Source organism: Passer domesticus, chromosome 17 (assembly GCF_036417665.1).
Source record: "Passer domesticus isolate bPasDom1 chromosome 17, bPasDom1.hap1, whole genome shotgun sequence".
Taxonomy (NCBI): domain Eukaryota; kingdom Metazoa; phylum Chordata; class Aves; order Passeriformes; family Passeridae; genus Passer; species Passer domesticus.
Genome location: NC_087490.1, coordinates 10,800,988 through 10,816,407, shown reverse-complemented (window position 1 = coordinate 10,816,407; position 15,420 = coordinate 10,800,988). Strand labels below are relative to the sequence as shown.

The 15,420-nt window shown below is 47.6% G+C and overlaps 1 protein-coding gene across 5 annotated transcripts in view; it reads right to left on the bottom strand.

The window, feature by feature from the left end:
* The window catches only part of CLIP1 (CAP-Gly domain containing linker protein 1), a 62,369-nt gene that overhangs the window by 5,016 nt on the left and 41,933 nt on the right, over positions 1-15,420 (bottom strand). For 3 of the 5 annotated variants that reach the window (XM_064392614.1, XM_064392615.1, XM_064392616.1), the window contains 4 exons: positions 11,090-11,227; positions 9,948-10,054; positions 6,115-6,238; positions 2,206-2,258 (listed from right to left, as the gene is read on the bottom strand). In XM_064392614.1, the coding sequence (XP_064248684.1) occupies positions 2,206-2,258; positions 6,115-6,238; positions 9,948-10,054; positions 11,090-11,227 (422 nt within the window). Of the gene's footprint in view, positions 1-139; positions 161-2,205; positions 2,259-6,114; positions 6,239-9,947; positions 10,055-11,089; positions 11,228-12,360; positions 14,593-15,420 lie in introns of all 5 variants that reach the window. The other 2 variants (XM_064392617.1, XM_064392612.1) reach the window with 2 other exon arrangements.

Genomic DNA, 15,420 nt, shown 5'->3' with positions numbered 1-15,420 from the left:
AAGCTTAAACCATGTTCTGAGCAGTGTGTGGAAGTTATGGGAGAAAGGGGTTTGTTTTGGTTTAGTATTAGAAAAAAAAAAATCACCCAGATTCTTCCCTTACTACAAAAATAAGAAATTCTAAGAATGAAGCAAATACCTTAAAGTGCTACTGGGTAAGCTTTAAAAATGCAAGATAACAAGAACCACATGTTAGAAACATGGAGTACAAATGCAAAATACTTTAAGGAAGAACAATATTTGCACCAAGGGCCTTTTCTGTTTTGGTAAAAAATATATAGACTATTTTTTATTTCATATATATATATATATATAGAGCTGAGTGTTTTACAAAACAAAAGCAAGACACCAAGGGACAAAGGCAGCCAAAATATGTACAACAACTTTACTAAAAAAAAAAAAAATTATTTATTGTAACGTGGATAGACTTTCTTGAGTCTTACCATTAAAGACACACAGATATAGCAAGGGAAGCAAGGGCAGGAAAGGGAAGAGAGAGGAATGAAATGAGTATCCATCAACAGCGAAGCTCAAAGACAGTCAGACAGCAACCCACACTGAACCCCAGAGCTGAGCCACACAGAACCCCCCAGCATCCACCACCTCCAGGCTCCTGGCACTCCCAGCTGCAGCATTTCATCCAAGGGGTGCCAAAACAGAGGCACAGAACTCCTGGGGTGGAAGAAGGTGAGAAAACCACCCCATGGGGTTTGACCTAATTGAAACACAAAGATGGCTCTTGTTCAGCAGCTCCAACTCTTAAGGCAAAAGGAGGGAATTATCATCTTCCCACTACCAAATTCTGTGGAATTTGGGAATTCAGAGACTTTTTTCACTATTTGTACTTAATTAGCTCTTTATTCAGCCAAACCTTTTCCATTAGCACTGATGCCACGTGTTGACAAGTTCTGAGCCCCAGTGCCTGCAGTGTGCCTCAGCCAGGCTGCTCCTGCTGCTCATTTTCCTCTTCTATTGCAGTTTATTCAACACTGCTGAGCAATGTCATTAAGCCAGTCACAACCTGGGGCATCTCAGTGTAACCAACTGCAGGTAAAGCCATGGTGAAATTCACTTCACTGATTTAATTACTGTCTGAATGATTTCAGGCAGCTCACCCTGAGCAGAACAGGAGAAGGAAGATCAGAGCCACACCTTCCTCTGTAGAACTCACAAAGAGTTTGTCTTTGAAGATGTTCTCTGTGAAACAGAACTGCTGGGAAGTATTGAATGACTTGGTCCCCAGTCCCTCCTTCCTCTCAAGTGACTTCCAGGGGTTACACGACTGAGAACACATTTTCAAACATGCTCACTACAGGCTGGTGATGCAGCTCCTGAGGCTCAGCTGACCCCACTCTGACACTCCCTGGGGGACACCCCACGTGCCTGCTGGCCTTTGGACAGCAGGAGATACAACAGCCCCTCCAAGAGAGTGCCAGGGAATGGGGAAGGGAACAGTGAGACACTGAGGGGCCAAGGATGTGCAGAAACACCCAAAAGCCACTCACTGTTCTTTGTTGGACCATTACAAATCCAGGAAATTTGGCAGGGCTTGGTTTGTTTTTCCTGGAACAGCTGAGGTGTCGTGGGGAGCTGTGCTGTTCTCTGAGGATTTATGTAAGTGCTGCTGGACAGCCCCCACCTCCCTCGAGGCACGGGGGCCACTCAGCTTCCCCAGCACACCCTGCAGGCACTCAGATTTGTGACCTGGCACCTTCCCCTGAGCAGCAGTTTACAAAGGGATGCCCCAGACACCCAGGACAAACCTCCTGTTTTAAAAGCAGTGCTGAATGAACTGCAATAACCCACAAGGAACTGAACAGCCTGAAACCACGGGAGCAGCCAGTGCTCAGGAACTTTTCTTTCCTTTTCCTCTGATAACCCTCCTCAGCATCACTGCATTGTCCATTATTTTTCAGGAGCTCACCGGGTCAGATCTGTGCACACACATTTTATCAGACTGAGGGACAATCCAACATTCCAGAGCAGACTAAAACCAAACATTCAACTGGTCACTGCAAATAAGAATTACCACAACGTGGGAGGTGTGGAACTAAAGCAAACGTGGATGCTTCCATCTCTATTCCAAAGAGTGCAACACCTCAGCACTTTTAACCATGACACAACAGAAAAGAACAGCTCTTAGCAGTGTTTTTGTGTTCCATTTCTGTAGGACTGTGGGGTTAAACATCAGCAGGAACAACTTACCTCTTTTTCATCTCTAATAACTGGTTATTGAGTACTGATCTCTCCTCTTCCAGCTAAAACACAAGTACAGAGAGACCCCAGTTAATAAACTACTGATTCTTTCCCTAGTGTGATGTATCAGAGCATCACTATCACAAAATAAACGTGGGAGAGGCTGCAGAGCCCCCAGATCCTCAAAGCAGCAGATTTTCTACTGGCACAGCACAAACTGCTCAGTGACCAAACATCAGCTAGTGAGGGCTGGAGGTGCTTTATGAGCATTTCCATGTCCTGTGCACACAGCAGAGGTGAGACCACTGTTGAAGGTATTTCCAGACCCACACACCCCCAAGAACCCTCTGTGAGCCTGGCCATTGCTCTGAGCCAGCCCTGGGGAACTGCTGCCTTTGCTGTGCTGGATCTTTGTACCACTGACCCCTATTTGCTACTGCCCTGTGACTCAGAGATGAATTATTGATCCCAAAGCTGCTGGTCTGGTGTTGGTTACCACATCCTGAACCTGCAACTCAGTGAGGCCACTCTCAAGCCCTTAAAACCTGCAGAGCCTTCAGCTGAAATTGTTGTTGGTTTTTGGGTCTAAACTGGGCTGGGAAATGCAAAGCAACAGAACTGCAAAGGCCCAACACAGAAGCACTGGGGCAAAAGATCTTCTGGAAAGGTTAAGAAAACAAGTATTTTTCAGGCAAATTAATTATTTTTCACCATCTCCTCCTTCATTGTTATTCAAAGGCAGCAGTTACTGCTCTGAGAACTGTCTGTACCAGAACTCCCTGAGCAGAGGCTCCAGTGGGATTTCACAAGCTTCCAGGGTTCACCCACGAGGTCAGGAGCACACACATTTATCACGGCAGCCTCAGAGCCCTGACAGCAGCTCCTGTCCCTGACACAGGGAGTTCTTTCAGCACTCTGCAGATCCTGAGGTTCAGCACAGAAGGTGTTAAAGTTTCCTGGAGCAGGCAGGGTGTCTGCCAGCCCCCAGCTCTCAGCTAAATGCAGCTCACTGGGAGCAGCCATCTCCTCCACATTTCCTGACAAGTTGCCTTCTCCTTCCTGTGCTGCAGAGCTGTTAAACCCTCCAGCTCTGGGATTAACCAGGATTGTTTCACTGAGCTTAACCACACAACTTTATTGACACAAAATATAGATACTAGAAGGGTGTAGAGAGACTTCTATAAATAATTCTTGAAGCAAATCAAGATGTGCCTCTCAAGGCAAGAGCAGAGCACCAAGGCTCTCTGGGGGTAAGGCCAAGCTTTTCCTGCAGGTCAAACCCAGTTCCACCAGCAGCACCAGAGCAGCCCCTGACTCCCAGTTCCTGACTGTTCCCTGCCCAGAGGCAGCCTGTGTGAACTCCTGACATCTGTACAGACTGCTGACAGAAAGGGGGAAACATGACAAGTCTGAGAAATGGGACTGCCAGGGAATTGCAGCTTTGGCTGCTTCTCCAGACCCTCCTTCTGACCCCCGGGTTCCAGGCCCTCTCCTCCTGCACATCTCCTGAGTGAGGGGACTCATCTCCTGCCCATCACACTTCCCAGCTGGTTTTTGGGATTCCTGGTCCTCTGCCAGCACTGGCATTTCTCTACAGTCACACTCTGCACCCTCAAGCAGACCTTGCACACTGTTAATAAAAGATGGGCCAGCTGAGCTGCTGGGTATTTCTACACCTTCTCCAATGAACTGCAAATGCCTGAGCAGGTCTGAGGCTCCCAAAATGCCACAACAAATAATTTGAGGCTAGGAAAGTCCCCCGAGCTCAGTATCTATCTGAATGTGACTCTTTAACTAATTACAATCAGCTAATTATTAATGGATCAATACAGAAAAGCTCCCTCAGCATCTTTGGCATGAAACACTTTAACCTTTAGATGCCCAGATAAATCATTCATGGCACAGGATTCATTAAATTTGCAAAGTGTGTCACAAGCAGCCACAGATTGTCTAACCCAGTTGACAACACACTTGTTAGAATTTCTGTGGTTACCACAGCAACTGCTCAAAATTCCCAATCCCGTGTTTGCCCTTCCTGATGCATTTCACAGGTACCTGCACAGACCCTCTGCAGCCTGAGCTCTGCTGTGCTCTGCTTTCCTCCCCACTGCCCAGATTTTCTGGGAGCTCCTGGGCAATCCTGCTGTGAGAAACCCTTCAGTGCCACCACGGACACTGCTCCAAAACCTGCTGCAGGAATCTTCGTGGTGACATTTTCCCTGAACCCGGGCAGCCCAAAGCCTTTGGCCACTGGTGTGACAGCAGGAGGGAGGGGTTGGGATACCTGGGACACCAAAGGCCTCTCCCAGGCTTTTGGGAGGCTGAGCTGCTCAGCAGATCTCACAGCCCAAATACAACATTTGGGAACTGCACCAGGCAGCATTCCCACATCCCCGAGATTCAGATCCCGCTTTCCAGGAGGGGACACAACACAAAGGGCTGAAGAAGGCAAACAGGCTGTGCACCCAAGCTCCAGCAGATCCTCCAGATCCCTGCTCTTGGAGCCATCTCCTCACGGGCAGGACAGGCTGAGCTGCCCCAACTCCAGGTTGTGAGGTGATGGACTCATCCCTGTGCTTCCCACACTGCAGCTGCCTGTCCTGGCAGGGAGAGGCATCCCTGCTGACAGATCCACAGCCAGCAGGATGCACACAGCAGGAATCCTTCCCGAGGTCAGCTGCAAACAAGGGAGGCCACAGAGCAAGGGCAGCCCAAGGCTCGGGGTCCCCTCCCTCGGGGCCACTCCGGGTGACAAAATGCAGGAAGATTTGAGCAATGCTGCCCAATCCTTCTGAAGTTACAACTCTCCCTGAAAATAACAGGTTGCCTCAAGGACTCTGAAATATTTAGGAAAGCCTGTGGGAGTGGGGAGCAGCTCCCACTGGCTGTTTGGGATGTGCCCTCCCCACTCTCTCCTCAGATGGGGAATGAGTCAGTGCTGAGCCCACACGTCTGGGACTCTGCTCCTCACCTCCAAAGGCTCTTGAGGACCAGGGAGCCTGAGCATCACTCCTGCCAGCAGCTGAAAGAATTTACAAACTAGCCAGGGCTGTAGTCACTCATCCTCAGGACTTCCAAGCAGGACTCTTGGGGAAAAATCAGCCTCTTGGCTTTAAAAATACTGAGCCTGTTGCAGGGTGGAAGAGTCTGTGCCCTGTCACGGGGAACAGGATCCCCTCCCTGCACAGGAGCTCTCTCAGAAAGGCAGGACACAAACCTCAGTCTCCCCCACTCCTGCTTCTGGATCTTTTGGATAAAATCTTCCAAAGATTCCTTCACAGCGTGCCTGTCACTGGAGCTGCTTCACAAGAACTAAACCCTCCACATTAGGGGCTGTAAATCTGTTTTATCTTTTGGCAAGTACCAGTGACACAAGCTGAGTAACTTGCTCGTATTTTAGGATTCCAACAACATGTTCAGATACAATAGTAAAAAATTAAAAAAATTAAGTAGCGTCAGAAAAAAACCTTGCAGGGCTCTGTTCCCTGGGACCCACTGCCTGGCTGCAGCACAGTGTGAAGTTGGAGCAGACACAAGTCCAACCAAGTAGTTTTACACAGCATTCTGAAATGCATCCTAAATCCTCTTTGTTTCCAGTGGGGAGAGCAGGAACAAGAATTAAAAATCTACATTTCCTTAGTACTGATGGATGGACATTTCCACAGTTGTGTAACAAAATCACTCCCGACAGAAATAGCAACTCTCTGTTAATACACTCGGCTAAAGCACGTTTCATTTCTGCTCATTCCCAAGCCTTCCCGAGCACCCTTCCCGGGTTACGTAACCTTCTGTCAGCCTGCACTTCCAACCTCCCCGTGCAGGTGGCTTCCAAATTCACTCCCAGCACCTCTCCTCCTCTCCAGCAGGGTCCCCGCGGCCCGGCCGAGCCTCCACCCGCCCGCGGCCGCTCTGCTCTACCTTGTGGTGCTGGCTGGACACCTCGTCCCTGCTCCTGCCCAGCTCCTCGGCCAGTTTCACGTTCTCCTCCTGCAGAGCCTCGAGCTGCTGGGACTTGTGAGCCGCTGCCAGCTTGAGCGCCTCGCTGCGAGCACACAGAGAGCATCGTTACCATAGGAACGGCAGAGGCGAGGGAAAACCGGGGGAGAGGCGGCTTCACAGCTCGGGAAATGCATCGGGGTCACGCGGCTGGGAGCGGGAGCGGCGGTGGCAGCCCCGGGACACGGCACGGGCCGCACGGGGCTCGGGAGCGGCGGTGGCAGCCCCGGGACACGGCACGGGCCGCACGGGGCTCGGGAGCGGCGGTGGCAGCCCCGGGACACGGCACGGGCCGCACGGGGCTCGGGAGCGGCGGTGGCAGCGGCGGTGGCAGCCCCGGGACACGGCACGGGCTGCACGGGGCTCGGGAGCTGCCACGGACCGCGCGGGGCTGCCCGGCTCTGCAGCCCGGGCTGCTCAACAGGGCAACTCTGCAGCCACGGGTAAAACAGGATTGCTTAAAAGCGTAAAAAAAGAAAGAAAACTCGGAAAGAAAGGCAACAGAAAAAAACCAAACAGCTTTGAGCTCCACTTATTTAACTACTCCAGACCAGGTCTGACATCCAAAGTACAGGATCACAGGAAGAAAAACCTCATCTACTCCAATATTCTAATAGACACAAAACCAAAGCTCAAAAAAAGGCTTTGCAGTTTTCATCACCCTCTGTTGCTACTAATGAGTATAGTTCCCTTAAAATACATTTATTTGCAACAAATTTTTTTAAAAAATTAGCATTCTGGCTGTAACATGAGTGACTAACAGAAAAATCTTTAAGATTTGACATCTTTCAAAAAGCACAAAATATACCCTTAATTCCACTGGATAGTAATTTTTATTACTCCTTTGTTTTTTTAAAAAAGGACATGCAGTACTCCTGTGTGCCAATACTACAAACCTAAACCCTGACTGGAATATTAAAAATACTTTTATAACTGTGGGAAGTAGAAGAACCCTTACGTCAGAAACTTATTCAAGCACTTCAAAACACAAGGATCTGTTGTCTCTTACTGGGTACATTTAGACAAAAGTCTGATTTTAGTTCAGCATCTCATGGGACTCTGATTTTTCAACCACTTTCTTTTTCAACCTGGTCTCACCTTGGCAAATCCCACCCTGGTCCCCCTGGACTGGAGCAGGCTGCTCCCACCTCTAACAGTGACTCCACACCTGTTTCTAACCCTGTTTCTCTGTTGAGGTGCAGCACTATCCCCTCCTCCTCTTTCTTCTGGCATTAAGGCACAGATCATTTAGGGTGTTAAAAACCCCACACCCAATACTGGGGTCACTGAAATGCTCCTGCAAGGGATTCCCAAGGGATGGCTCTGGGAGCAGCCAGGCACTGCAGCTTTCCCTCAGCCCAGGCTGCTCCAAAGGACCCCCTGTCCCTGTCACAGCCCCTGCCCCAAAGGACCCCCTGTCCCTGTCACATTCCCTGCCCCAAAGGATGCCCTGTCCCTGTCACATTCCCTGCCCCAAAGGACCCCCTGTCCCTGTCACAGCCCCTGCTCCAAAGGACCCCCTGTCCCTGTCACAGCCCCTGCCCCAAAGGACCCCCTGTCCCTGTCACATTCCCTGCCCCAAAGGACCCCCTGTCCCTGTCACATTCCCTGCCCCAAAGGACCCCCTGTCCCTGTCACATTCCCTGCTCCAAAGGACCCCCTGCCCTGTCACAGCCCCTGCTCCAAAGGACCCCCTGTCCCTGTCACATTCCCTGCCCCAAAGGACCCCCTGTCCCTGTCACATTCCCTGCTCCAAAGGACCCCCTGCCCTGTCACAGCCCCTGCTCCAAAGGACCCCTGTCCCTGTCACATTCCCTCTGCTCCAAAGGACCCCCTGTCCCTGTCACAGCCCCTGCCCCAAAGGACCCCTGTCCCTGTCACATTCCCTGCTCCAAAGGACCCCCTGTCCCTGTCACATTCCCTGCCCCAAAGGATGCCCTGTCCCTGTCACAGCCCCTGCCCCAAAGGACCCCCTGTCCCTGTCACAGCCCCTGCTCCAAAGGACCCCCTGTCCCTGTCACATTCCCTGCTCCAAAGGACCCCCTGTCCCTGTCACAGCCCCTGCCCCAAAGGACCCCTGTCCCTGTCACATTCCCTCTGCTCCAAAGGACCCCCTGTCCCTGTCACAGCCCCTGCCCCAAAGGACCCCCTGTCCCTGTCACAGCCCCTGCCCCAAAGGACCCCCTGTCCCTGTCACAGCCCCTGCTCCAAATGACCCCCTGTCCCTGTCACATTCCCTGCCCCAAAGGACCCCTGTCCCTGTCACATTCCCTCTGCTCCAAAGGACCCCCTGCCCTGTCACAGCCCCTGCTCCAAAGGACCCCCTGTCCCTGTCACAGCCCCTGCCCCAAAGGACCCCCTGTCCCTGTCACAGCCCCTGCCCCAAAGGACCCCCTGTCCCTGTCACATTCCCTCTGCCCCAAAGGACCCCCTGTCCCTGTCACATTCCCTCTGCTCCTCACCTGCCCCAGCTCCCTGAGCTCAGCTCTGCCCACACCCTGCTGCTCAGCAATCCCTGCCACCAAGCTAATTCCTGCTGTAATTAAAACAGGCCGACACACAAAACAATTAGCAAAGATCAATTAAAAACTAGGCAAGCTTCCCTTTGTCCCCAGGGTCTCAGCTCTGATGATCAGAGGCACATTCAATCTAAGAAATAACAGAACTGACCCCCTCAGAGTGATCAGGCTCCTGACAACACCTGGTGGTGCTGGAGCTTTTCAAGGCAGCATCTCCCATAAATAATTCCTGCCTGGCAAGTGACAGCCCAATATCTGCTGCCCTTCCACAATATCAGAGTCTTCCCTGCTGTCCCAGCATTAGAGCACCCAGCACTTACTGTGTCATTTCCCACCAGCACTCGGGCAGGAATTGCTCCTGGAAAGAAATCCTGCCTTCCTCAAAGGGGTCTGTGCAAGGCCCCAGGTTATCCAAAGTCAGAGCCAGACACTGAATTCTGTGACTGGTGGCCCCTGTGCCCTGGTGTCACCACAGAGCTGTCACAAAATGACAAATGGAACTACAATAATAAGAATAATTAGTCAAAGCTGCTCTTCAGCTGTCAGCGAGATTCCAGCTCTCCCTCCATGAGCCAAGAAACTCCTCTGGGAGCACAGGTAGAAAGTGGTTTGTGATTTAATGCACCACACCTCTGAGAGCTGGGGATGTGCAGCCCTGGAGGGCAAATTTCATGATTTCAAATGCTTTCAGTTCATTTGTTTGTGTGGTGTTACACATTGTGAGCCTGCAGTATGTCAAATGTTGGTTTTCAGTGAAGCAGCTCAAATAAAGAACAACTAACTCGAGTTTTATATCCCATATATAGGATTTGGTTTACACCACTTAGGAAATAAATACACAGTGGGGCCACAGAAATAAACTTCATCGAGCCATCAATGAAAAACAGAAACAGAGTCAAGTTTCTATGAATGAAGCCACTCAAAACTCCAAGTGTACTTGTAACCAAATCAGAATTCTCTTCTAATAAAGATTTTAATATTATCTCATGCCCTTGGGTAGCAGAACCCTCCAACAAACAAATTATTTCACACTGTTCTCTGAGGATTTGCTTTCATTCCCTTCAGCAATTTAGTAGCAATATTCTCATGTCAAGTTTTGCATATGCCAAACAATTTTGACCCAATATCTGCTTTATAAGTCAGGATACCAGAAAGTTGCTGAAAGACAATTAAAAAAAAAAAACAAAAGGTAAATGTATCCACAAAACTGAACAGATTTAACAGTGAAATACTTACAATTCTTTTTTAAGTTCTTCCACTTTCTTGTTCTCCAGATTTAGAAGCTCTTTTGATTTATTAAGTTCCTCTTCGTTTTTCAGGTTGTTTTGTTTAAGCATGTCCAACTTAAAGAGGAAAAAAACCCTCATTACAGCAAGGAAACCACACAGTTCTCAGGAAACAGCCCTCACCAAATGGGGGCTTGAGCTCTTCCATTTTCTGTCTTTAACCCAGCCTGTCTGGACTGATGTGTTTGTCCAACAACAGAGGTTATGAGACCTTCTGCACTCAAACAGAGCAGCACAAAGAATTCCAAGCCCACTGGAGAGCAGTTTCCAGGAAGGTGGTGTCAGCACCCCAAGGTAAAGCCCAAAGACCTCCATCAACTGCTGCAGCACTCACAGCACTTTTTGTTTTTTAAATGCAGAGCTTGTTGCTAAAACCAGCTGTCCCTTGATCTTTATTCCTCTAAGATAACTCAAGAATTCTGCTTTTCCATACCTTATTTTCTGAGAGCCAGGAGGGCTGAATGCTGTGCCTGCACCCCCAGGGAATGAATTCCTTGCAGAGCTCTTGCTGCATGGGACAAACCCATGGGCATGGATCTCCTGAGCTCGTGTCCCCCACAGAAACACCAGCAGCTCGTGGAGCTGATTTGTTTTCATGCACCAGAATGTATTTATTACATAACAGATAATCTGCAGCCATTCTCATGGCACTGCAGGACTCTGGATTTTTTTAATCCAGGAAGGGAACCCTCCCACATGAACGTCACCAGCTCTAATTCCCACATGGAATCACCCCGGTCCAGCAGCCAGGGCAGCCCAGCTGCTTACTGCCAGAGCTCTGGCACTGCAGAGCACCCAAGGGTGAGAGCATCCTCCTCTTCCTCAGGCCCTGGAGCAGCACAGAGTGGTGGGAAGCCACAGACAGGACACAGATCCCAACGGGAACTGCTGCACCTTGGACTGACACCACGTGCAAAATACAAAATAACCAGAAAACCATGTGCACTTTCCATCACTCTGTGCTCATCCAGTGATTTTTCACAGTGGGAAAATGACAGAATCCTCTCCTGCCTATTTCAATTCTCTATAATTCAACAGTTGCTCTCACAAACCAGGCAAAACTTTTCACAGAAAAGCATTTAATGTGATTACTTCATTTTGCAGCTTCTGGTTTGTCTGTCTCGAGTTCTCCAAAGAGGCCAAAGTTTCAATCTTCTCTTTGTGAATGGCATCCTTCTCCTTGGTCACCTGCTCCACTGCCTGGAAAACATCTTCTGCCAGTTTGGCCACCTGGATATAAAGGGAGGTGGGGAAAAAACCAGTTATTCCCAACAGGAACTGTGACAGCAAAAGATCAATACTTTATGCACAGCTCCGTGGTTTGTCAGCTGCTTCCCAGGTAAGTAAGGACTTAAACCAGGAATTTATTTGCATTTTGGAGCTGCATAAAGTATAAAATGAACTGAAGATTCAATTCCATGCAGAAACAGATTATAACCCCATGCTCATGTCACCTCTGAGGAATTTTAATTCCTGGATTTCTCATTACCACCACTGTGATTGCTCTCAGATTCTCACCTCTTTAGGCAGTAGTAATTCAACAGATATTCACTTCCAACAGCCTGGTGTATTTTCAGAAATATGGAATTACAAACCCTCAAATATTTGGAAAATAATGGAATTAGAGATAAAGCCAATTACTGTATTATTTCAGTGTTGTTCATTATGGCCTCATAAAGGAAATACTTCACAATGATATTAAAATACTTAGGCAGGTGTCATCTATGGGATCTCCTGATTCCAATTTGCATTCAATGTGCTTTTCTGGGCTTCAAGCCACACAAACTGAAAATCAAAGTATTTTATAAAGAATTTGTTGGTGGTGAATACAAAACACTTCTGTGAATAAAAAGAACACCAGAATTGTCAAAATTTTCCCTTTCTCTCACACTGCTTGTATCAAATTACATTTACAGAAGCAGCACATTCTTTCATATTTTTGGAGTAACTCGGATTGGTAGTTTGCTGTAATTGCACATAAAATTACACAAAGATCCAATTTAAAACCTTATCTATTACTACTTTAAATTTTATGTTGCAGAGTCCTTCACCAGAAGGAGCTGCTCAATGTCTCCTCCCAGATTCAGGGAACACAACTTCCTTTTATTCACAGTTCATGTTGTTTCCTTGCAACATTCAGCAACAACAGAGGCTTTGTAGTTAAAAATATTTTTTTTAAAGTGTCTTTTAGACTCAGAGTTGCAACTTGCAACAAACCCCAAGTACCACACTGAGAGAGCCCAAACTGCAGTGTGCTATGAAGTGCTGAGTGTGCAGTGAAGTGCAGAGAGGACACCAGGGGTTAGTGCTCAGGATTAGTAGAACCAGTCTCAGACTTGACTTTTAACTATGAATTTCAATACCTCTGGTTTCTGTACTACTGCTTGGGCCTGGAGAGTCTCAAGTTCTTTTACTTTCAAAATCAGATTGTTCATTTGCTCCTGCAGCATCTGATTTTGGCCCTGAGACTCCAACAATTTGCCTGAGAGGTCACTGTTAGTTTGGTCTAAAAGTTTGACCTCCTCACACCGTCTGCAATAATCCTGGAAGAATATCCCCTTCTCCTTCACTAGTCCCTCCTGACTCCTGAGCAGGGTTTTCTGCTCATTCCTCAGGCTGTCCAGGTCCTGAAGGTACTCAATTCCCTCCTTCTCCATCAGCTCCATCTCGTGCTCAAGCACATCCATCTTCCTGGCGATGCCGCTGTGCAAGCCGCGGAACTCTGCTGCTGTTTTGGACACGGAAGCAAAGTCACTCTTCAGCCTCTTCATGTTGGCAGTGACATGCTCTTTCTCTGCACAGATGACTTGTTCCTCTCTCATTAGTTCCACCAGTTTCATTTCACATTTTTCTTTCTCCTCATTGAAAAGTGTTTTCTCAGCCAGGATTTTATTTTTCGCTCTCAGCTCTTCTAGCTCCTTCTCCAAGCAGCAGATGTTCCTTTGAAGTTCTGTACGTCCCAGCAGAAATGATTTCTTGTCCAGTTTTTGAGCTTCCTTTTCCAAGGTTAAGGACTCTTTCATAAGAGCAACCTCTCTGTTTAATTTCTGACACTCCTCCTGCAGCTCATCCCTCTCCCTGGTCAGCATTTCCCTGGCAAAGGAGCAGGTGTCCAAGGAGGATGACAGGAGCTGCTCGGTGTGTGACGCAGCAGCCAGCTCACCTTCTAATGCTCTTTTGGCATCCTGGGCCTCCTTCAGAAGATTGGAAAGGTCACATTTACTGGCCATTAACTCCTGATTTTCTACAGTCTTCTTACTGAGTTCTCCCTTCAGGGCCTCAATGGAATCTCGGAGTGTGGCATTCTCTTCAGCCAGAGCATTCCTGGACGAGAGGTCCAGCTCACGTTCTCTCTTCAGATCAGAAACTGCCTTTGCACAAGACTTGGTTTCCTCAAGAAGCTCCAAGTATTTTGTCTCCAATTCCTTCCTCTCTTGGAGAAGACCTTCATTGTGCTTTTCAAACTGCAACAACTTCTGAAGGACAGATTCCTTCTCCAAGGTCAGCTTGTTCATTTTCTCAGTGGAAATTCTCTCACAAAGCTCAGCATGTGCTGAGGCCTTCACAAGCTTCTCAGCAGTTGCCTTATTTTCATTGAGAAGTTGCTCCCTTTCAGCCAAAAGCCTTTGTTCTGATGAGGAAAGAGCCTCTTTCTCTTGATGTAACTGATTACATTCTGAAGTGAGTGTGTCTCTTGAGGCTTTCATTTCCTCAAGGAGACAAGTGAGGTTCTCAAGGGAATTCTGCAGCTCCTCGGTGTCTTTCATGGCTTTGGTGAGCTGGGTTTGCAGCTCCTCTTCTCTCACTTTTAACACTTGGTTTTCACTGACTGCCTTGTCTAAACTCACTTGCAGCTTTTCTGTGCCTTTGAGGAGCATCTCCTTCTCCTCCTGCTGGCCCAGTGAGACCCTGCCCAGCTCCTCTTCCAGGGTTTTGTGTCTGTCTTGAAGAGCCAAGAGCTCCCCTAGGGCTGAAACTCTCTCTGCAGCCAGAGCTGACACTTGTTGCTGGAGCTCCCTTTGGTCTCTGGCCAGGGCCTCACAAGAACTTCCCAGCTTCTGGATAACATCATCTTTGTCTTTTAGAGCTGCATCTTTCTCTTCCAAAAGTCTCTTCTGATAACTCTTCAGCTCTTCCCATTCTTTGACATGTTTCTGACACGCCACATCCATGGCATCTTTGCTGGCCTGAAGCTCCTCCAGCTTTTGGAACAAGGTTAACTCCAAGGACTGGAGAGCCTCATTTTCCTGAGCTGCCTTCAGCAGCTTTGCCTGCACTGCCTCGAGTTCAGAGAGTAATTTGCTTTTCTCAGAAACCAGTGCTCCCTTTTCTGTGCTCTCCTGCTGGCTTTTGGCCTCAGCTTCTTCCTTCTGCTTCAGGATTCTTTTATTTTCTGCCTTCAGTTCTTCTTGGTCTTGTTGCATTAACGAAATCTTTGATTCCAATTCTTTAAGTTTTGATAACAAGGAACCTCTCTCTAATTTTAAAGTATTCCCCTCCTGTGCCAAAGTCTCTTTTTCTGATATCAAAGCCCTCATCTTGTCTGACAATTGTTCGATTTCTTTTCTGGATGAGGCTAACTCAGAGCTTAAGGACTAAAGAAATAAAGTTGGGGAGAAGGGAAAACAAAAATCAAGTCAAGCAGACGAATGAGAAATGTGCTTTAAGGGCAAATAGAGCAACTGTAATTTAATTTTAAACGTGTATACACTGACACACAGTGCCTGTTTGAACTCTGTTACAGACACCCCTGTTACATTACAGAACATGTATCGTCCACAAGAAGTTTTTAGTGGCTAAATAATATTTTAAAACCCATGGTTTAAAGGTTCCTCTATCCAAAATTTCATTTTTAAAAGTACTCTCAGTAAATTGACTGACTGTAAATTATTCAAAAGAAGAGCCACAAAATGATTTCATGAGACTTTAAGTGAATTAAAATGCAAGGAGTTCTATTAGAAACTGACTTCCAATTCTCAGTTTCACCTCCTCATGATTTTCTCAAAAATATGTTGTCATTATCCCTTTAATTCAAAACACCACATCAGTGCTGTCCATATTGTGTGTCAATTTATACACAAAATAATTTGCTAAATCATACAGCAAAGATTATAGCAAATGATTGCTGAGGGATAAAAGCAAGCAGTAAAGTCAAAGAAACAGGAGGAAAAAATAAAATTGCTAAAGTCAAGCTACACATTGAATAGCTGCAGATCATACTACAAAATAAAAGGTGTGCAGCACTTCTAAATGAAGTAGTTCACAATGCAGCTTAGAATCCAAGCATATTAAAAACCAGGGAATGACATCTGGCTCCAACTGGCTGTGTGAGCCAGATCATGAACATAAAATGTTAACTGATCTCAAAGAACTGTATCTCATCAACTCCTGTGTAACTGAGAGAAGAACTAACAACCAGCTTG